At 42.0% G+C, this 22,690-nt stretch overlaps 1 protein-coding gene across 1 annotated transcript in view; it reads right to left on the bottom strand.

Annotated features, from left to right (window-relative positions):
* Nucleotides 1-22,690, bottom strand: part of AXDND1 (axonemal dynein light chain domain containing 1) — a 51,165-nt gene that overhangs the window by 7,919 nt on the left and 20,556 nt on the right. Inside the window, exons 12-21 of the mRNA XM_043491370.1 lie at nt 21,520-21,640; nt 17,899-18,000; nt 17,167-17,333; nt 15,121-15,196; nt 14,597-14,831; nt 12,454-12,667; nt 9,865-9,958; nt 4,306-4,514; nt 2,705-2,801; nt 1,277-1,387 (exon numbers count right to left, since the gene is read on the bottom strand). Coding sequence (XP_043347305.1) covers nt 1,277-1,387; nt 2,705-2,801; nt 4,306-4,514; nt 9,865-9,958; nt 12,454-12,667; nt 14,597-14,831; nt 15,121-15,196; nt 17,167-17,333; nt 17,899-18,000; nt 21,520-21,640 — 1,426 coding nt within the window. The remainder of the gene's footprint in view (nt 1-1,276; nt 1,388-2,704; nt 2,802-4,305; nt 4,515-9,864; nt 9,959-12,453; nt 12,668-14,596; nt 14,832-15,120; nt 15,197-17,166; nt 17,334-17,898; nt 18,001-21,519; nt 21,641-22,690) is intronic.

Raw genomic sequence — 22,690 nt, 5'->3', positions numbered from 1 at the left:
TAGCTTGGCAAAATCTGTTCAGAACCAGTCAAGGAACAGGGTAGCAGGGTGACTGCAGAGCAGCCAGTGCACATGCTGAATCATAGACTTTAAGGTCAGAAGGGACCATTATGATCATCTAGTGTGACCTCCTACACAACACAGGCCACAGAATCTCACCTACCCGCTCCTTTAACAAACCTCACTTATGTCTGAGCTATTGAAGTCCTCAAATCGTGGTTTAAAGACTTTGAGGTGCAGAGAATCCTCCAGCAAGTGACCAGTGCCCCACTCTGCAGAGGAAGGCAAAAAAACCCCTCAGGGCCTCTGCCAATCTGCCCTGGAGGAAAATTTCTTCCCGACCCCAAATATGGTGATCAGATAAACTCTGAGCATGTGGGTAAGACTCACCAGCCAGACACCCAGGAAAGAATTCTCTGTAGTAACTCAGATCCAACCCCATCTAACATCCCATCACAGGCCATTGGGCATATCTACCGCTAATAGTTGAAGATCAGTTAATTGCCAAAATTAGGCTATCCCACCATATCATCCCTTCCATAAACTTATCAAGCTTAGTCTTGAAGCCAGATATGTCTTTTGCCCCCACTGCTTCCCTTGGAAGGCTGTTCCAGAACTTCACTCCTCTGACGGTTAGAAACCTTCATCTAATTTCAAGTCTAAACTTCCTGAATGTGGGAAATCTCAAACACTATCTATCCACATGGGGTCAAATCAGACCTGAGGTAAGCAGATGAAACTCTATTCAAATCAATGGAGTTGAACCCACTTCCATCACATTTGAATAAGGCCTATTATGTCTGAAATTAGACCAATGTCAGACTTACCATCTAGAAAATGTGAATCAAATCAAATTCTCACAGGCAACATCCATCTGTCCAGCCACATACGGAATGAAGCTAGAAGCTCCCATACCATTATGAACTCCTGTGCAATCCAAACCCCATCAATTTGCAATCTTTTGGGAGAAGCAGAATTTACCAGGCAACATCACAGGGCCAATCTTCAGCTGGTGTCAACTGTCACAGCTCCACTGAAGCTATGACAATTGACATTAGCTGAAGATCTGCCCCCATAGGAAGCATTTTAGGTGTAACAAACTCCATCATCATGAATCCTAATAATCCTCCAATGTGGAATCTTGAGTGCAAAGGGCTCTATACGCTGAATCCTCCTGGAAACTGAACCATAGTTTCTTCAATTGAGAAAGCCTTTCAAGCAGCTCCCCAGCCAAACAGGTTCTACTTTGACTGGAAAATGCTAAGTCTTTATGTACCTGAGGCCCAAACAGGTTCCTCTGCTCTTCTAAACTCAGTAAGGAGACTGGAGAGCCTTTGAATTCAGAAAGCAGGAGATTGCAGGTATTAATCCAATCAAGGCACTCGGTCTGGGATGAAGTAACAGAAGAGACAAATTACCAAGAGGGAGAGAAGAACTGATATTTCATTCACTCCTGTGATTAAATAACTCCATTGTTCTATCTATTATATTTATATGGCCCCATCTAGCCTCATCCTACAAAGGAAAAGGAACATTCACTCCTCCTAAGCATTCAAATAATGGAGCCTTTCATGGGCTAATCACATATTCCATCCAATATATTTAACAAGCTGCCAACAGTGTAGTGGCAGTACATTGCCCTGAAAGCTCGGGGCAGGGATCAGAGTTCAGGCCCCAAGCTTTTTTTTTTTTACCCCATAAGCCAGTACAGACCAGAGGTGCTGGGGAGGAGCATTCTCAACCCCTGCAGGAAGCATTTCCTCACAGCACTCTGGGACAATGCCATCTGTTTGATGCTTAGAGCAACGACTAGGCTTCAGAGGGACACATGCCCAGTATTCCTTAATGGCAGATTGGATGAACCCAACACAAGCTGGCCTTTGAAGGTATTGGGAATTAAAGGAGGGAGGAATGGAGATATGCAGTACTAGAGGGCACCTTCCCTGGCTCCTCTAAGATAAAATCCTGAAGTTAACTTGTTATCTGCATAATAGATTTACATAGATATGTAGAGTCAGGAGACATGAGGACTGGATAAGGAAGTCGTGCCCAGTGCTGAATGGGGTACTGTTCCCAGTATATCCATGGGTCTCTCTCCTTAAACTCAGCAAAACCCTGGATATAACTATCTAACCCAAATGCCTGACAAACCTTAAACTAGATTTGAGTCTATTGCAATTCTTATATGGATTAGATCCTACAGAAAAGTCCCGAGGCATGTACGCTGGAACAGTGTAAGGAAGGAATTAAGGCTGAACATGGCCCAGATGTCTCAAAATTGTGCAGCTTTTGAAGTACTCTCTGGGGTGGGATCAGCTGAGATCAGTACGAAACTGCTGGGGGGAATCCATGAGTGGAGGTAGCGTTTGACTGGAGGAAGTGTTGAGGGATTCTCTGGAGCATTGGGGTCTCTAACCAGGGTCTGTATCATCCAATCAATGTGATTATGTTTTAATTCACTACTGACCATTGGTGAACCAGAAAGGCTGAATATATTGCTGCAAGAAAGAAATATTTGGTGGTGGCTTGTGGCTTTCTACGCTCGGGTCTAAGATGAAGCAAAAATGTTCCGTCTGTTCAAATTCCTTCCTGACTCCCTTGTGTGTGTTAGCTTTCTGCCTGTTCTTCCTCTTACCCTTTCACAAACAAATCCAGGCTGATCTGGACTATACTGTGGACAGACAGGTGCACTGGCAGCTATTACCTTGATTTTCTCCAGCTCCCGCAGCTCATAATTGTGATCTGAATCCAGTTCAGCTTGTTTCTTCCGAATTGTAACATCTACCAACTCCTTGCAGCAGCTGAGGAGACACAGAATGTCACCCACCCTCCAAGCAATGCCCTCAAACGCCTGTTTCCCCTTGCTCAGAATTGTGCAGGATCCTGTTGTTGCAATAAGACGCACTGTGATCACACATAGCAGGGCTTTTAAAGCAACACCATGTACAGACAAGAGCAGTCCATTCCTTTGGGTTTGTTTATTAAGTGATGTATTTGTCAGATTTCTGAAACACCTTAGAGAAAAGGCTGTGGGAGGATGTAGGCCTATAAAACTGTGCTTAATCTCCCCAATATTACAGGAGAGCTGTGACATAGTAGCAAACTATTGAGAGAGAATGTTTAAGTTACTTGACCAGCCAAGTTTTCGCTCTGATATTACTCCCAACAGTTCCATTTGAATTAAGAGCTTCCTCCCTCACAGACCAGCTTCTCCTTGGCTCCTTGGCTCACTACCAAGGAGTATTGAAGTCATAGCCCTGCATTAGTAACATCACAATGCAGAAGATGTCAGAAATTCAACATTGCGCTGGAACGCGAAGCAGGCGCTAGAGGCATTTCTTGCCAATCTGTCATATCAGCAATACCCTTTAGGGCACCCCTTCCTTCAGCTTCCATAGAGTGGGAGAGAAGCAGCTTCCTCCAGGATCTTGGAGAGAGCCTAAGAAGGAGCCCACTTTGAAACCCACCCCCCAGCCTGGGTATTAGCAGGAGATAGCCAAGCAGAACCAAAACTGGGAGTCTGTCCCAGCAGAGGAGAAGCATCAGCATATGAGTGTGTCTGTCTTCACGCTCTGTTCTGTCTCTCCCTCCCCTCACTCTTTTCTTGGGTCTCTCTTTCCTCCTTTTCACTTCTCATTTCTCCACTAAGTCACTGAGCCAGCCAGCAAGTCTCTCCAAAGAAGCCCCTGTCCCCCGGTCACTCTCTTTCACCCTTCCTCCAGTATCCCTCTCTCCTTGTCTCCTGTCCAATTTGCCCCTTTCCCAGGTTTCATCTCCTTCTGGAGCTGAATGGGGACTGTTACCACACAGCATTGCTGACACTACAGACAGTGGAATCCAGAGGATTTGGCTATTGTCAGTTTTTCTTTACAAAATATGCACCATGTTAGAGCACGATTCTGTAGATGTCAACATTATAGCCAGGGACCCGCTGCTTGCTTTATGAACTCAAAGTCCTCCAGGACAGGCCATAAACCCCCATCATTTTCCTCAGCACAACGTTTACCACGTGGATCTCTGATATGTCTAAGACATCTGAACTATGCTCATAGCCAGTCAAGCCCTCAGTGATTACATAGCTGTGGGTGCTGAACAACACAAGTCATTCCAGCTAATGTTATCATTAACTTATGCTTGAAATATTTCCTTCTGAGTGCCACACAGCATTAAAGTTGCATTTTTATGATCCCACCCACTCTGGGGAATCATACCTCCCTTCAGGGGGTTTTCCCATCACACTATGGGATTTTCCCCCATTAGAGAAAAGTTCTATAGGCAGGTGAGGTCCCAAGGCTTTATTAATACCTCATTACGTAGCTGGAGAATTTGCTCAGCTTGGGAACCAGGTTCATAGCTTCTTCCTCTAGTTTATAGCCAAGTAGCTTCTTGAGCTCTTGATCCTTAGCTGCTTCTGACTCATTCTCTATGAGACCCTTATTGGAGGGGTGGTCAGGTACCATCAAAGTCAGCAAATTCACTATCCACATGGTCAGGGTTTTGTGGAGATCAACCATCTGCATAGAAGTTCAAACTAAAGGATTAAACTGTAGCAAGAATCTGGAATGGTAAGAGGGTGTCTGATTTGCAAAGTACTCTGACGTTAGTGGCAAAGTCCGAATGTGCGGGTAAGTATTCTGACACTCGCTATACTTGTAAACTGCCCCTCTAAGATAGTTTTCATCCCATGTTAACATCTTTTCTGTCAGCCACATCTTCTCTATCAGCCACACAGCAGTATGACACTTCCAGGAACTAGGAGTATCCCACAATTCTATGGGGGACACTGATGCAGCATTTCAAAAATAACTTTGTGGCAGCTGACAAACAGGATTCTAGGGTGAATCCAAGATCCAACAGGACCAAGCAGCTATCTGAGTTGGAAATGGGAAAGTCACTCTGGAGGAGACACCAGATGAGACTGGAGATCAAGAAAAGATAGCTGCAATCAGGAGCTTATTTCCAAAGGATTCTGGGGAGACTGGAGTTAAGGTTTTCACACCCTTCACCCTGTTATTTTCTCATTTATTTTCTCTAGGAACTATTTCTCATAGTGGAAGGATACATTACAGAAAAACTCATATATTTAAACAGGAAATGTAAAATTAAATAATCCATACTCTTGATACAGCAATAAGCCACTACAGGGAGGGCAGTGGTAGGCTACTGGGGCACTTCTCCAGTGACTGAACCACACACATGCATACTCTTCCCTGCCTTACTTCTATAATAATCTGTACAGTATGGGGTCCCAAAGATTTTCAAAGCATAGGCCACATCTTCATAGAGAGATTGTTTCATGGATCAGCTTTGTTATTGTAGCCCACTGTTGTATGTTACAGGTCCCTGCCTGTGCCAAAGCGCAGAGGACAGGTGTATGTTACAGCCTTCTACACCCTGGCTCTTTAGCTCAAGTTGTAGCAGCTTATGCTTTTAGCTCTGGAAGTCTCAAATTCAATCCCTGCTGAGTCAGCTGTCATGATGAACTTCCTTTCCTGTGCAAATAAAATAACATCCCTGTGCCAGCTACAGCAATTGCCTAAAATGAACAGCATTTAATGTTGATTTAACTATCTTTGAGTGCAGTTCAACACATGGAGACAAAGCCCATGAGACAGCCAGTTAAGTCCAAAGCAGACTGCAAAGGGATTTCACAAAACTGCGTGACTGGGCAACAAAATGGCAGATGAAATTCAATATTGATAAACGCAAACTAATTGACATTGGAAAATATAATCTCAAATATACATATAAAATGATGGGATGTAAATTAGCTGTTACCACTCAAGAAAAAGATCTTGGAGTCATTGTGGATAATTCTCTGAAAACATCCGCTCAGTGTGCAGTGGCAGTGAAAAAAGCTAGCAATGTTAGGAACCATTAGGAAAGGGATAGATTATACGACAGAAAATATCGTAATGCCACTATATAAATCCATGGTATACCCACATCTTGAATACCCCATGCAGTTCTGATCACCACATCTCAAAAAAGATGCATTAGAATTGAAAAAAGTACAGAAAAGGACCACAAAAATAATTAAGAGTATGGAACAGCTTCCATACGAGGAGAGATTAAAAAGACTGGGATTGTTCATTTTAGAAAAGAGACGATATGATGGAGGTCTATAAAATCATGAATGGTGTGGAGAAAGTGAGTAAGGACGTGTTATTTACTCCTTCATATAACACAAGAACTTAGAGTCACCCAATGAAATTTATAGACAACAGGTTTAGCACAAATATAAGGAAGTATTTCTTCACACAAAGCACAGTCAGTCTGTGGAACTCTTTGCCAGGGGAACTATAACTGGATTCAAAAAAGAATTAGATAAGTTGACAGATGATAAGTCCATCAATGGTTATTAGCCAAGATGGTCAGGGATGCAACCCTATGTTCTGGGTGTCCCTACCCTCTGACCCCCAGAGGCTGGGAGTGGATGACCGGAGATGGATCACTCAAAGATGGCCTGCTCTGTTCATTCCCTCTGAAGCATCTGGCATTGGCCACTGTCATAAGATAGGATACTGGGACAAGATGGACCATTGATCTGACCCCATAGGGACATTTTTATGTTCACTGTGTAAGTAGCCAGCTGTCCATGGAACACTAAAGAATCCTCAGAGTGGAAGTTCAAACATAACAAAGAGAGGGTTCAGTTAACATGAAACTGGAATTGGTGAATGCATATAAAATGCATTGAGTGGGGAGCTGCTCTATAATTCTATACTGGCCCAGAATCCAAATCTTGGAACTTGAAGCTACTATATGGGACATCAGGTCCAATTCAGACATCTAATTGCACTTTTCCTGGACCACTAAGGGATAGGAGTCCTGAGAAGACAGCACCTTACAACTGGAGCCACTGGAAATACATGCAGTAGAAATTTCATGCTCAGATTAGGGCCTCTCACTGAAGTGTGCTTGAATTTACAATGGCTGCAAAGAACCATCAGATGCTGCTATGGCAGCTGGGGAACAGCTGGGTATGTAAGAGACCCCAGCCACACCCACTACATCAGTAGCAGTGAAGAAAAAGAGTGATGCAGGAGCCACTCTGGCAGCTCAGTGACACTTGAAGTTCCCTCTGCAGCTGATGGAATCCTCCAGGCTCTTTGTCTGCTAGGTTTACGTCTACTTGGTGCCACCAGAGAAGCAGAAAATAGCCCCAGTGGATCAGAGAATCAGGGCCCATGCTTCATTTCTCTGAACCCAGTGCTAATTCTGCTTCCTCCTTTTCACCAGCCTGAGAAAACAAGGAAGAAAGAAGGCAGAAAAGGAAAGAGAACAAGAAAGATGAGAAATCTAAGCCGAAGAAGGATAATAGACTTCCAGAGCCATACAGCTGCAGATCCCAGAACCCTGGGGTGAGGCCTCCAGCAGCAGCCCTACTGACTGGGTTGGACTCTGCCTCATGAAAATCAGTAAGGATGACATTTAAATTATTTCACTGCTTGCCATTTTAGCAGAAACATCCAGCTAGTTCATTTTACCCAGCCTGGTTAGTTTCATTTGAAGGAATACTCTACAGGTGGGGAAGGTTGAAAGTTTTAAAGATGCAAATAACTGAATGCTGTATCTAGTATCTGATTGTTTTGTGGTGTCAACTCAGGAATCTGGGAGAGAGGGCAAGAAAGAAGCTATAGGACACTGGAAGATTTCTGGAGAGAGAGAGAGAAGGGGATGGGAAGATCTGACAGGTCTCATGGAGTGAATGAAAATTCTCGAGGTGGTGTGCGGGTGGGATTTAATATAAAGACTGGGTTAAATACCCATTTTTTCCTAAAGCTACCCAATATAGTAATACATTAATACATTTACTAAACCACTTTGTTAGCCAACACATATAATTATACAGCCACACATATTAATAAGTATTATGCGCACTGTATTAATATTGTATACATTATATTAAATAGGAATGTTGGGTAGTTATGCTAACTAACTTGTATTCGGTTCACTTATGTCAATATATATGTGACGTTACACCCCATATTCTTTATGGAAATATGGTTATAATATGAATATAGTATAACTAAGATATACTTTATGCAAGATGGCTCATGTAAGGTATCACTAGAAAGGTAATGATTTACTGAGGGTGTTTATCCAATTTGTATGCATGTATCATTTTTGTATCTGAAGCTGGGAATATTGACCATGTCTCTGTATTTCAAATGTGCTATGAGGCCAGACAATGTTAGTGGCTTATTGAAGAAATGCACACAAGCATAAGGATTACCCCAGGAACCCTGTGCAACAGACACCTCTGAGAGAGAGCTCTACACAATGGGAACTGCTTAACTCAGGTCAGATAGCTCTATACAGTAGGAATTATTTGATCCAAGTCACAGCAAAAAAGCTTTCCAGCAAGTGGGGGGAAGATATAAAAGAGGGACAATGACAACATGAGTGGTCCTCACTCTCTACAACAACACACCTGAAAACACCTGAAGAACAAAGACTGAACTATAGAAGTGATGGTCCCAGGCTAAGATCTTTAGCCTGTGTAAGAAAACCTGGGAAAGCCAAGGCAACTGCCAGCCTGTTTATCACTCAGGGTGAGAATTTGTTAATTTGTATCCTACCTATCTAGTGTGTTAAGCTCAGTCTGTGGTGTTTGTTTATTTACTAAGGTAATCTGCTTTGTTCTGTTTGCTATCCCTTTAGCTACTTAAAATTCACCTTTTGTAGTTAATAAACTTATTTCTTGTTTATAATAAAATCCAGTTTATGTAATTTCTAAACGGGGGGGGGGGGCAAGAAGTCGTGCACATCTCTCTTCACATTGAGGAAGAGGAAGGATTTTTAGGAGCTTGCTCTGTGCAGATTTTTCTATACAGTGCAAGACAGTATTATTTTGGATTTATCTCCCAAAAGGAGTGTGGTGTGTGAATGCTGGGGGAGTCCTCTCACACAGAGCTGACTTCAGTCTGTGACTGCAGCGGGGAGTGGCCCTACCTGTGTACGTGTGCTGCAAGAGTCTGGAGAGCCTAATTCAGCAAAGCAGAGAGAGGGAACCCTGGCTGGCTGAGCAAGAGAGGCTCAGTGAAATCCCAGCACAACAGATGGCACCCCAGAAGGGGGGGCCAACCCTTCACAATATATACCTGACAATATTCTGCAAACGAAAGGTAGCTTTTGGTATTAGGAAATATGAAATCTATCAAAGATATGTGAATGGTGTGTCCCAGTACAGGTTGGGTTGTGCCTTCATGGCCCCAGTACTTGGAATGTGCTGTCCAAAACAAAAGATAAGGAAGGAACAGGTTGATAGACGAAAACAAGGTAAAAAGCTGATTGGTGGATTTTAGTCTTGGGTGACGTATAAAATGCTTTTAGCCTGTAAACAACCATACTATAAATAAGGCTAATTTGAATGCATACTTCGATGCACACCTTCTGTGTATGGTGAACTGCATATTGAACTGCAAGCGTTACCAAGCAATTGGCTATACTTTAGACAATGAACTTGTTAACATTGTCATATGCACTTTGAAATAATCTGATTTTTTTTAATTCAGAGATTTCCAAAACTCTTTGCAGAAGCCATAGGAAAAAATCTTTATAATGTAGCAAAATTCTTCATAAATTTCCAAAGGTCCTTCTTAAAGTCTATTTCATGTCACTCTACTGGGTCCTCTCTGACTCAATAAGCAACAGCACTGAAGAATTCTGAAAGGATCCCTGCCAAGCCTTCTTTTGCCAGAAAGATGGAAACCATAGTGCTGAGCTTCAAAGGGAGAGGAAGGGGTAAACTTCCTCCGGATTCTACCCTAAACAATAATAAACATACAAAAATAAAACAAGAGAATGAATGCTAGACAGATGTGCACCCATCCCAAACCCCCTCAGGCATATACCTACTTCCTGTGTGAGCTGTATGTTGTCTTTCTCAGCCCCAGAAGTTGTGGTCAAGATCCATTGTTGAATCTTCTTAAACACATCACCTGAAACGACCCTGAAGGAAAACAAACCCAAAAACCAAAGTGACCTATAGTGCATCAGATCTGACTCTGAGACTCTCATAGTTCATACAGAAATATAGCTTCCCAACTCAATTCAGCAAGATTCTCTCCTCTCTTTCCTGCATACATATTTCTAGCACAGATCACACATGCCACAGGAGTTGAAGTAGATATGTATTCTTCTTATACCAAGAGTCTTCTGCTCAGCTAACTTTCTCTTGTTGTTATGTTTTTACTTTAATCCACTTTCCAGGAAAAGAGGGTAAATGTAATGCACTTGCAGCATGCAGGTGCTAAAACAGTTTGGCTTTGTCTTCAAATTGACTTTAGTGCTGATTTAGGTTGGGGAGCCCCACGGGTGAAACCCATGAGTCGTTTTCAGGGTGTAGTCAGAACAAAGAGCTTGTATCATGGACTCTAACTGCAGAAGAGTGGAACTAGGAGCTAAGGAGCAGTCATCATAAAGATATTCCTAGACAACAACAAAAATTAAGGAAAATGGAAATCTGGGGAGGAAAAAGAGCTTAGGTTAATAAAAATTCAGTCAAATAACTGACAGAAATGATATTAATTTCTTGTATGAGGTAGTCACAATGGGCATGAGTGCTTCCAGTAATGTCTGAAGTCACAAGTTCTATGTAAATATGATCGACTTACAGTGGAAACAAAAGTTGTATATTGATTTGCTTCCTTGTGATGAATAAAGAAGGCTAAAATGTGTTTTAAAAATAGGAGAGGGGTTCCTATTGGATTTTTACATTAGAAATTCAGTTCAGCTTGTACTTCCTGAGAGACTTTATGGATTACTGACAAATAACAGCATTATGACAAGAGAGTATTTTGAGCAACTGGTTTTCAGATTCAAACTCTGGTTTTATTTATGTTTTACATGTATTTAATTCAAATTGCTGACAAACAGTTGTCATGAAAGATTTGTCATTGCCTCTCTACCAGTTAAAGACAGAGAAAGCTCCCAGTCTACTTTTGTGGTCCTACCAGAAAAACTCTAGCAAAAACAACAAGAAGTCTGGTGGCACCTTAAAGACTAATAGATTTATTTGGGCATAAGGTTTCATGGGTAAAAAAACCACTTCTTCAGATGCATGTTTGAAGAAGTGGGTATTTTACTGACAAAAGCTTATGCTCAAATAAATCTGTTAATCTTTAAAGTGCCACCAGACTCCTCATTGTTTTTGTGGATACAGACTAACACGACTACCCCTCTGATTCTAGCAAAAACAGAGAAGATAAGCCTTGAGTACTGCTGATATAGCTTGGATAAAAAACCCAAATAGAAATCCATTGTTCCCTTTGAAGATAGATTTAATGGCCACTCACTTGATGGTGAGTGAGTGAACAATGTGTATAGCCATGACCATCAAGTTGTGAATAGCTCTGAACTAGCATTGTATTCAGCCTATGCACATAGGGTTTGAAGGGTGAGGGAGGACAGGATATATTTGGTTGGGGGGAGAGGTTAAATTGTCTATGGTTAGTCTGCTCCATACTGTATAAAAGATTTGGGGATTTTTGTAAATGCAGTAGCTGTTGGTGAATTTCTCAGTTGTAAATAGCCTGTTATATAATGTATACATATTCTGCAGTTAATTCATTCCTTATGTAACTTTTTCAAAGTCAATAGAGTTACACCATAGATGAACTTCACCTCATAAATCCAATTGTAAATTATTCAAATATTTTATTTCTTTTCTTCAAACTGATAAAATAATAAAATATCTCTATCAGTTAACATACACAAAATTACACAAAAGGACTCTTCATAAATATAACCAGCCCTCAGCCAACTTCTTCTCATCAGCCTGAGAAGAGAGAGAAAAGATGGGTTTTGCAGAGTGCCCAGAAGGTAAAGAAATCAGAGAGTGCCACTATTTGCTATGCACAATGTTTTAGTATTCTGTTTGAATTAATACAAATACTAGACAAAAAGCATGATTTGTGTATGAACTTCATACAAATTGAAGTTTCATCACATGCTAGAATTATTACTGATGTCAAATTGACCAATCTGAAGCCTAAATTCCTCTTTTACCATCTAACAAGTAAAGCACGAGCAGCAAGATTCTTCACACTGCCCCATCAATGTGCTTCATCCCTCACCTGGAGGGACCACTTCCAGGGGGGAGAAGAGAAGTCAGGCTTTGAGGTCCATTTGGTCCTTGGTTTCTAACTCCAAGATTGCCAAGGAAGTGTCAACTGTGATGGGGACACGTGTACTAGGAACTGTACACAACTCATTTCGAAGGTATTACCAAACAGCCATCAGATGGGAATGACTTTTAATCATCGTCCACCTGAACCAAATTTCAGCCGGTGGCCTAGAGGTGAAAGGCTCTGTAGCCCATTACCAACCTCCTGTTCCAGACAGTGTGCACCACACAAGAACATTTATCCATGCATGTGAAAAGAGAAAATTGTGTCAGGACAGCCCAAGAGAGGAATGAACAACACTGGCAAAGACCTATCTTACGAGACATGAGGCTTTCTATTCCTCCGATCCTCATGAGACTGGCCGGAACCTATAATTGTCATCAGTGCAGCCACCTGGATCAGCCAATCAGGAATCACTCGAAACAATTTCAGCCAATCAGATTCATGCATGCCAGATCCTCGCTTGTTGGTTAGCATCTTGAATGTCCAATCTTCCATACTGCTCACTAAACCTGTCAAAATCCTGGTTACCCCTGGGGGGAAAAGAGGAAACTTTATCTGTATTCCTTCAGTCAGTGAAAAGTGAGTTTCAGAATCCAGTAGTTCAAAATTCTATGATAAGAGGAATGACTACACTATGCATGAACTTAGCAGGCTTGAATTAAAGATTAATTGTTTAATAAGGACCTAATTGAAAACCCACTAAGTCAATGGGTGTCTTTCTGTTTATTTCAAGGACCTATGGTTCAGACCATAAATCTCCTACATAGCTCAATCAATTTCAGATTCCTAGCTCTCAGCGATGGCCAACATCACAATAATCAGCAGCCTTGTATTCATTCAAAAGCACTGGATCAAGACAGACCAAAAAGGATCTGTTGTTCCTATGCATAGAGCCTTTCACAGTACAGTTTTATTTATTTATGTGCCAAGAATACCTCATACATAAAAGGGCAAAACTTTCAATACAAGCACCCAACTTCTGCCTGGTAAATGTGCATGTGTATGTGCAAAATATAAATGTGTGTGTAAAATGGGAAACTGCCTGTGCAAAGGTGTGATTAGCAGCTCATTTACCCATTTTGCACATGCAAATGTATATTCTCTGTCTGCTGAGATGCATGTAACTATACACATTCTCATTACCCACATAAAGTGTTTAAGCTCTCTTTGAATCCTACTAAAGGTGCTGGCTTCGGTGATGTCTTGTGACAAAGAGTTCCACAGATTGTGCATTATGGGGAAAAAAGGATTTCCTTTTTCAAATTTGTTGACTTTCAGATTCACTGATTGTCCCCTTGTTTTTTTATTAGGAGAAAGGGTAAATGAGGCACCAGACTTACCTTTATTCTATATATTTCTATAAGGTCCCCTCTTATCTAAACTAAATGGTCTGGTCATATCAATCTCTCCTCACACAGAAGTCTCTCCAGGCCTCTACTCTTTGTCACCCAGTGCTGACCCCCATTCTATTCTGATACATAGTTTTGGGGATAGGGTGATCAGAGCTTAGTATAGTATTCAGATGATTGAATGCTACTTCTCTATGTTACGGCATTATGTTTTCAATATTACTAGCCTGTTCCTTATAATTGCTTAACATTTTGTTTGCTTTTACCACTGCTGCACACTGAACACCGGTTTTATTCAGCTGTTGATACCTCTGGTCTCTTTCCCGAGTAGTTACATTAGTTTAGAACCCAGCAATAGTTCTCAAATGACTTTTTCCAATGTGCATTACCTTTACATTTGCCAGTGCTGGATTTCCTCTGCCATGGTGCTGCCCAATCCCCTCATTACATTAGGACACCCTTTAGATTTCACTGATTTAAATTATTTTGTGTCATCCACTGATTTTGCCAGCACACTGCTCATTCCTTTCTTCAGATCATTAATAAATATCTTGAACAACACTGGAGCTAGTACAGAATCCTATGGCAACCCATTGTTAACCTTTTGCCATACTGAAAACTGATCCATTTAGCCCCACTTTTTCCCCCTATGTCTCTTACCAGTTTCTATGACTACTAAGAGTTTATCTACACCAGATATTTGTGTGCGCAAGCCAGGGTGTGAATTTACAGCGCACCAACTTGCCACACAGTAATATCCCATATGGACACTACTACCATGCACTAGAAGTTTTGCAGTGCATTTTGAATTACTCCCATTTCAAACAGCAGTATGTCAAAGCACACTGCAGAACTTGCAGAGCACTGTACCAGGGTCAGCTTCGTGACTTAGTGCGTGGCAAGCTAATGCATTGTAGAGTCACACTCTGGCTTCCCACACAGTAACATCCTGTACAGACAAGACCTTACTTTCTTTAGTAGCCTTTTGTGAGGGACTTTGTCAAAGTCTTTTTAAAGTCCAAATAAATTATATCAGCTGGTTCTCTTTTAGTCACTCATTCACTGACACACTGAAGGAAAGAATGAATGACAAGATAGGTAATTTCTTACCATTCTCCCCATTTATTCTTATGCTGTACTGCTGGCAGAGCTCATTTGTATGTTCATTTATTTCTTCCATGGCCCTGAGCTCTGGAGGCAACACCCCATTAATGTCCTTGTGACGACTAAGTACTGTTTGTCCCAACTCCGTCCAGCGTTTCTGCAGGTTGGCAGCAGTCTTGAGGGTCTCCTTCTTCATTAGTAGAACTTCCCCTCCATATTGCTCCAGGTCCTTATTCAACATCTGAGAAGAAAGTAATGAAGATGTCATCCCAGAAAAAGATTTCAGCTGCTTGGGTCACCCCCAGATGTGCAACAGAAAGGTGATGGAAACCCTTTTGGCTCAAGATGAAAAAGATGTTGCAAACTAAGCAACTATACAATAAACTTGGAGCCTTGCTTTATTTTTATCCTTCTTAGCATTTGTAGAGCTAAATATTAATTATTTGTTAGCAGCTTAGTTTGTAGGCTAGGGGAATATGTTTGTCAAAAAGTCTTACTGTAGCGGGGTGGTCCCATGCGCCTACACTTACATTTTCCAAGTTCTTGAAGTCCTGTAGGATTTCCTCCAATACCTCTCCCTTCATATTAGAGAAGCTTGCTTTCCTGCTAGAGGTACAAGGAGAGAAATTGAGAAGAGATGAGCTACAAGAGAAACATTACTCCTGAATGAGCAAAAATAAACTTATAATGTGTGCACATCCTGCTATGTGCTATATCCTGTACTTGAAACAGAGTCCTTTTTGCTAAGGGAAGGGTCTTTAGGGCTTTTTCCCCACCACTGACTTACACGCCCTCCCCTAGAATCACAAAAGCGTTTGGAGTCCCTTGTAGGAAAAAAAAGATTGCTTCAAGCACAGAAGGAATGGAAGGCAAACAAGCACTGGATGCTTAGTCCTCAGGAAGGCTGTGAATGAAACTGACAAAATGCTGTCCTTCACTGATACTGCAATCATCCTGGAAAAAATTCTTCTTAATATAATATTTTTATGCCTATTTTACTTTTTAAATGTGTAGTTCAACAAGTAAGTAGAATGAGGATGATAACTAAGTTAATGTTACTATGAGAACCTTACATTTTGCATTTTCTGACTTTTAGCATCTCATTTTGTAACCTTAAATGTTCTATTAAAATAAATTTTGGTATTTCACTTATTTGCATTTAAGCATAACAATTACCAAACTTAAACAACAAACAAGAGCACTCTCAGACCAGTCAGAGAGTAACCTTTCAGAAAGAAAACTTTGGTTATAAAGTTAGAGGGTGGAATCCTGAGTCCATTTGAAGTCAATGGCAAAACTCCCAGTGGCTTCAATAACGTCAGGTTTTCCACCTGAAGTGTGGGAGGCTTTTGGATAAATATAGTAGAACCTCAGAGTTACGAACAACAGAGTTAGTCTCTAAGGTGCCACAAGTACTCCTTTTGTTTTTGTGAATACAGACTAACATGGCTGCTACTCTGAAACCTGACAAACTGACCAGTCAACCACAGACCTCATTAGAAAGCGGAAGTTTGCAATCAAGCAGCAGCAGAGACCCCCCAAAAAAGCAAATACAGTACAGTACTGTGTTAAACACGAACTACTAAAAAAAAGGGAAAGCAGCATTTTTCTTTTGCATAGTAAAGTTTCAAAGCTATATTAAGTCAATGTTTAGTTGTAAACATTTGAAAGAACATCTGAGGTTTACTGTGGTAGGAAGTTTTCTACAATCTGGGATTCATAGACAGAAATTGATTTCAGGATTCAATACCTAGGATCTGTTTAAAAAACAAGCCACAGTTATTATCTGAAGACACTGTATTAAAAGTGTTTAGTTATTACTGTATTTTATACTGTATTCTCTCTACTTTCCCCCCTAAGGAAAGCTGCATTGTCTTCACATTGCTACTGAAGAAGTATTGCTTTAGTGTGTGTTAGTATTTAAGATATAATATAGTACTTTCATTAGATAGGATTTACTTTTTCCCTTTGTTTGGAGAGAATCAACCTTTATCCTTGTCATTATTATTATTCGTTACATGTATTGTGGAAGCCCCAGGAGCTCCAGTCATGAACCAGGACCTCATTGTGCTCTTCACTGAAAAAACACAGCACAAATAGATGGTCCAAAAACCTTACAAACTACAAGGCCTCTGAGGTGCTGGATGTTATCTTGAATGCCTGTATTTTAGTCATGTTCCATCTTAGGTGATTTCTCTCCATTTGCTTCAAAATCCTCATGGGAACAGACAAACAGATCTCATAGTTTACTATGAAATCTTTTGTTTTCTGTTGTTCAGTGGGGGTGTAAGACAGAATCATTGCAGAAGGTATGAACAGACATCTACATCACCATATTGGAGCTGACAGATTTCAACTATGGACAAGGCTTTCAGAATAAACAGATGTCAAAGCTAACAAAACAATGGTAAGGGGTATGCAGCTTGCACCCAGTGAGCCAAATCCTCCAGTTAATGGTGGTTTTGCCTGAGTACGGGCTGCCAGGTTTGGTGCACTGCAATTTTCTGTCACATAAAGGTGGTGAAGATAGCTAGTGTACCACCGCCCAAATTAAACAATCACTCCTGGACACTCACAAAACATTGTCCTGGAAGTACTGCATCCACTTGGTGAGTCCATTCTGAACAATTCGCAGCTTCTCCCTGCTGGAGTTTTCAGCATGTTCCACTTCAATCCCAATGCGGTCCAACAGCTCCCTGAACTGCTCAGTCATCTCCTGCAAATTGGAAAGGTCGGCTGTGTCCTGTGTGCATCACAAGAAAGAATGGGAGAACCATAAGGCAAGGGACCTTCCATTTCACTGGGATCAGAACAATGACCCACTTCACAGACTGCTAACTGGAAAATGTTCTGCAGTTCCACAGCATACACAATGACCCTGGGAGCTGGACATTTCTCTAGCAGCATTAGGACAGCCCCTGAGTTTTGTATTTGTGCTGAAACATCAGAAGGCAAATGTGCTAGGCCAGCACTGTTGAGGACACAATTACACTAGCATTGATTTGACTTGGTCCTCTGAGGATGAATAGAGGGAGCAAATTAGGAAAAGCCACGAAGAGAAAATGAGAGTTGAGGACAGAGCGAGGCAAGGGGAGAAAAAAGGAACAGCAGGGAGAGGAACATAGAGGAGGAGATAGACAACCTATTCAAACCATACCATTCATTCAAACTGAACCACAACTTTAAAATTCAAATAGTAACTGGGAAGATGAAATTCTGCACTGAGACAGATGGACCCTGCACAGACACAAGCTCTCCAAACATAGCCTTCTCCACACCACAGTCATATATCACAAACAGAGCTCTACCTGTGATGCCAGAAGCACTATGAAGTGTTTGATGACTTTGGTCCATGCCTTTTCACTAACATAGAGCTTGCGAGACAACATGAGCTGGTTTCTTCCGATCACCTGCAAGGAACACAGTTACTTATACCGACTTTTTTGTGAGTGGTGAGGAGATTAGAGAACAACCTGGGAGATAACTGGCCCAAGCTCCACTGTGTAAGAAACGTATCCTGAAAAGCTGACTTCACACTAGCACTCCCTAAGCTATAAAAGTCTACGGGCAGAGCTGTCACAGGATTTACAGGGCCAGGACAGGTAGCCTTCTGCCTTTCATGTGACCTGTCCCCTACAGTGACCCCACGCCCCCAGAGAGGCAGCTATCTCTTCCAGCCCTCCCTCCCCACTGCAGGACTCTCACCTTCAGTCTGTTTCCCATCAATGTTTTACTGCCTTTGCTTTTCCTTGTCTCTGCTTCCCGCTTGGGGTACTCCCCCATTTGCTGCTCCCATCGTATATCTGCCCCATCTCATTCTTCTTTCAACCACTCCTCATCTACTTGTGCTGTTGTTCTCAGTCCCTTTCCCTTAGCTCTCTCCAATTCTTTCACTACCTTGTCTCTGCCCCTCACTGTTTTAGCCCCCTGCTCCACTGTTGCCTCTTTTTGCCCATAAAAAATGTCTACTTCAGTGCCAATGGCCACCATAGCAAATAAATGAACAGCATGAGACAACAGCAGAATCAAAGTATGTGGTAAAGCTACCTACTGTCATCGTTTTGATCTGCAACCTGACAATCCAAGTACACTCCTTGAGGAGGAGAGAACTTCCTTACCACGCTACCTTGCTTGAGCTTAAACGCCAGCAGGAACCTCCTTAGAATGACTCACTATGTGATGAAGGATGGCCAAAGCCCAACATCTCCAAGCTAGTAGGGATGGAGATTTAAAGGACTGCTCAGCAACTTTTGGCTATTATGGTGGATCATATTAAAGAAGTTCTGTATTAAAATCACAAGTAAGTTTGATTCCCCATAATTTAAATTCCAGGGCACTGCTAATTAAGAGCTCTCTATTGTTTTTTTTGTTTTTTTTTCTTGTTACTGTTTCTCTCCCTCTCTGTGTGAAACTTGCAAGCTGCTAATTGTGTTATTACATCCTAAGACAGGAGAGACTCAAAGCGATACTTTGTAACAACAGAAACAGCACACAGAGACTCCCCACCCTTTTGTTGTATTTATCTCGCTTTGTTAAGAATTGTGATTAAAATAGAGATAGAGGATGTATGTGGATGGATGCTTGGTGTAGATAATAAATGAATGATCAGGGAGATGCCAGTCTAGGAGTTCAGTATCAATCGGCTGAAGAATAAGCAGAGTGGAGACAACCAGATGACCCCCGGAGGGCAGACTGGAATCCACCCAACAGCCTCAAGGATGGGAGAACCGAAGAACAAGATAACATCTGGCAGCATGGAGCTGTCAGGAATGTGCCATCTACTGATTGATTCAGCAACAGCATGATGAAGCAATTCCCACAGACTGGCATAGGAATAAATTCCTATAAAAATGGATTCTAGAAACAGAGAACTCTGTGTCTGGTTCTCCTATCACCCTCCAGGAGCATCGGATGTACATCTGACAAAGACTCGGTTCCACCCTCATGTCCAAGTTACCTGGCCAGTAACTTGGCATGGGCAACCTCTAGACTAGTAACTATAACATTTTGCAGAACCTCTGTGTGTGTGTGTCTGTGAATGAATGTGAAACTGAATGAAATGTTATAACTATTACTGACTGCCTACTAGTAACAATAAATGTGACATTTTGTCTTATCCCCTTTAATAAGATCCTGCTGGGTTTTATTTTATTGGTATAACATTTATTCCACATGATATGCAAGGTATGTGAGTATTTTAAAAGTAATAATGGTGAGCCCATGCTCAATTACATCCCAACAGATGGCTCCTGTATATAAAGTGGCAGTAGAACACTAAAGCCCATGAATTGAAGCTTAGTGGAGCTCTCTGGAAGGCAATAACCTTGGTCAAATAACAACAGATTATACATTTGCATTAACTGACTCAAATTCGGGCACAAACCATCAGGATAATGTGCCTTTTAAAGTTAAACTGTAACAGAAACCACATGTGGCATTTATGATAGGTACCACATATATCAATAAAAATGTCCATACCATATTTCCAGTATTGTATTTTTCTTGGTAAAAGCAGTCCTCAAGAGATGAAGTAAGGTACTTGTAGCGGGGCAGTCACCCTGCTCCGGTGTGGAAAGAGTTAAGAACAGCCCTGGGAAAGGGCTGCTCTGGGGAGCCAATCAGGAGCCGGCTTGAGGCAGCCAATCAGGGCTGGGCTGGGAGTATAAGAACGCCAAAAGGAGGAACTGGGTCACAGTCTCTCTCCAGCTTTGGAGGGAGAAGGATCTAGTTGCCTGGAAGAAAAGGGTACCTGAAGCAGAGCAGAGCAGAGCAGAGCAGGGCTGGGGACAGGCAAGAGGAGCTGGGGAGCTCTAGCCTGGCAACTCCCCAGGCTGCAGGCCTTGTTAAAGGCCCAAGGCAGGTACTGGGGCTAAAGAGGTGTAGCCTGGGGGTAGGCAGAGGCAGCTGATCCAACCCCCTTGCTGATGGTGAGTGGCCATTACAGACTGCAGTTTGTCCCAGTGAGAGGGGGCTAGATGATGACTGGCAGTAGCCACTGAGGCAAGATGGGCATAGGGAGAGGGGGTTCCACTGGGAGGGGAGATCCAGAGTGTGGGAACTGCTGGGGGCAGAACCCTGAGGTAAGGGGCACTGGGGTCCGGGAGGGACATGGGGGCCCAAGGCAGGCAAGACACCAGCCAGCAGAGGGCGTTCCAAGGCTGGAAAAGAGCTAATTCCCAAATGACCAGCAGTAGGTGCCGTGCTGGTGAGTCATCACTCTGCTACAGTACTACTCAGGATGAGTAAAAGTGGAAGAATCTGGCCATTAATAATCTCTTAAAGGAAAAAATATCAAAAGGAAATGTAAAACTATCAAGCCATTTCCAATAACTCTGAACAGATGTTCTTTGAAGGACTAGTAATGCTGTCCATGGGAAACTCAGAGAGCCCCCCACCCTTCAAAATCATCCCACTCTGTTTCTGCAGAACAATTGCTGCATCATCCTAAGGAATAACCTGAAAAACTCCCAGCTCCAAGTAGTTTTCACAGCAAATATTAAACTTGCATGGGATAAAATAAGAGATCACAAATGTGGACACAGTGAAAAAAAGAAAGTAAAATATAGTCTTGGAATTACAGAAAGAGTCTAGGGAATCTGGGTTGGATAATCTAAACTCTGAGAAAAGTCAAGGAAGCATTTTAGTGACGCTATTTCTGAAAATACACAACCCACTCTGATTTCATATGAAATCCTCTTGCACTGAGCCTGAACATCAGCACCAGAAAAAGCAATATATATCTGTCAGTTTCCACAGTTAAAAGGGCCAAAAAGCAGTAGTCCCCTGGGAAAAGCAGTCTTGGCAGGTCTGGGAGCAGAAGATTTCAGTTAAACAAAACCTGCTTTGGAAATCCTGGAGCAGGAGTTTTGGCTACAGTGGTTTGTATCATACAGTAAGGCAGTGTCCTCCATGATGCTGTCTGTACATACCTTCATTGCCAGGTCATATGTAGCTGAGCTCCAGATTTCTTTCTCTTGAGTTAACTGGAGCAGCTGGGTCTCAAGCCTTGCTCTTTGTAACTCATACAACTCACGATATTCTTCCACAAGACTGAGAGAAGACAGAGAGACAAGGTGTGGGTGAGGTAATATCTTTTATTGGACCAATGTCTCTTGGTGAGAGAGACAAGCTAAATGCAAGGTGGAACAGACTGTTTAGCATAAGTTTACTTAATTTATTACATTTTAATCGGAGTACCTTTCCCAGACCTGAAGACTCTGTATGGCTCCAAAGCTGGTCTATCTCACCAACAGAAGTTGGTCCAATAAAAGATATTACCTCACCCACCTTATTTTTCTAATATCCTGGGATTGAAATGGCTACAACTACACTGCATAGAAGATGATAGAGTTACACTACTGGAATCTACATCCCTCTCCTCCTAACCTAGTTCTTTATCTTTCTCATAGCTCCCAAACATTCTCAGATACCTGCTTCAGCCAGATCTCTTTCCTCAACTACCACACTCCATAGGCCTGCCAATCCACAGTTCCTTTCCCTGAACCCCAAATAAGCCCTTTTACTGATATTCTCATTGTGAGTTCCCAACTAGTCTGGAGACAAGTCTGTGCTGGGCTTAGGCTGTCTGTTCTATTCATAATGCAACCTTCCCTGGGTCAGGTGTTTCAGAACTCAATACAGGAGTCTGACAAACTCTGCATCAGTTGGCCCCTTAGACATTGAGACCTGATGAGGTCCGGATGTTTTTTGGAGACTGACAAGAGACTGGGAACTCAGAACTGGGAGGATGAGGAGGGGGCAGTACTTAGTCAAAATCATTAAAATGTGAAAATGCACAGACAACAAATACAAGGGACTTTTAATGGTTAAAACTTGAAACATTAAAACAACTTATCCCTTTGAGAAATTTGGTACTATTAGAGAAATTTCTGTGGAGTATACCGTATAGAAATAACCAGTTTCTCACACACAGAGAAATCAATATGTCACACCCCCTCTACAATGCCCTAAAGAGAGAGAAATCAGTGTGCCACATCCCTTTACACAGAGAGTAAACACTGCCATGTCACCTGTGAGACAATAGCAGAAGCATGTGCTTTGCCTTCAATTCAAACACATCATATTGCTTCAGAAATGTCG

Source organism: Dermochelys coriacea, chromosome 8 (assembly GCF_009764565.3).
Source record: "Dermochelys coriacea isolate rDerCor1 chromosome 8, rDerCor1.pri.v4, whole genome shotgun sequence".
NCBI lineage: Eukaryota > Metazoa > Chordata > Testudines > Dermochelyidae > Dermochelys > Dermochelys coriacea.
Note: the sequence above shows the minus strand (reverse complement) of the source record. Positions and strands in the feature narration are given on the sequence as shown.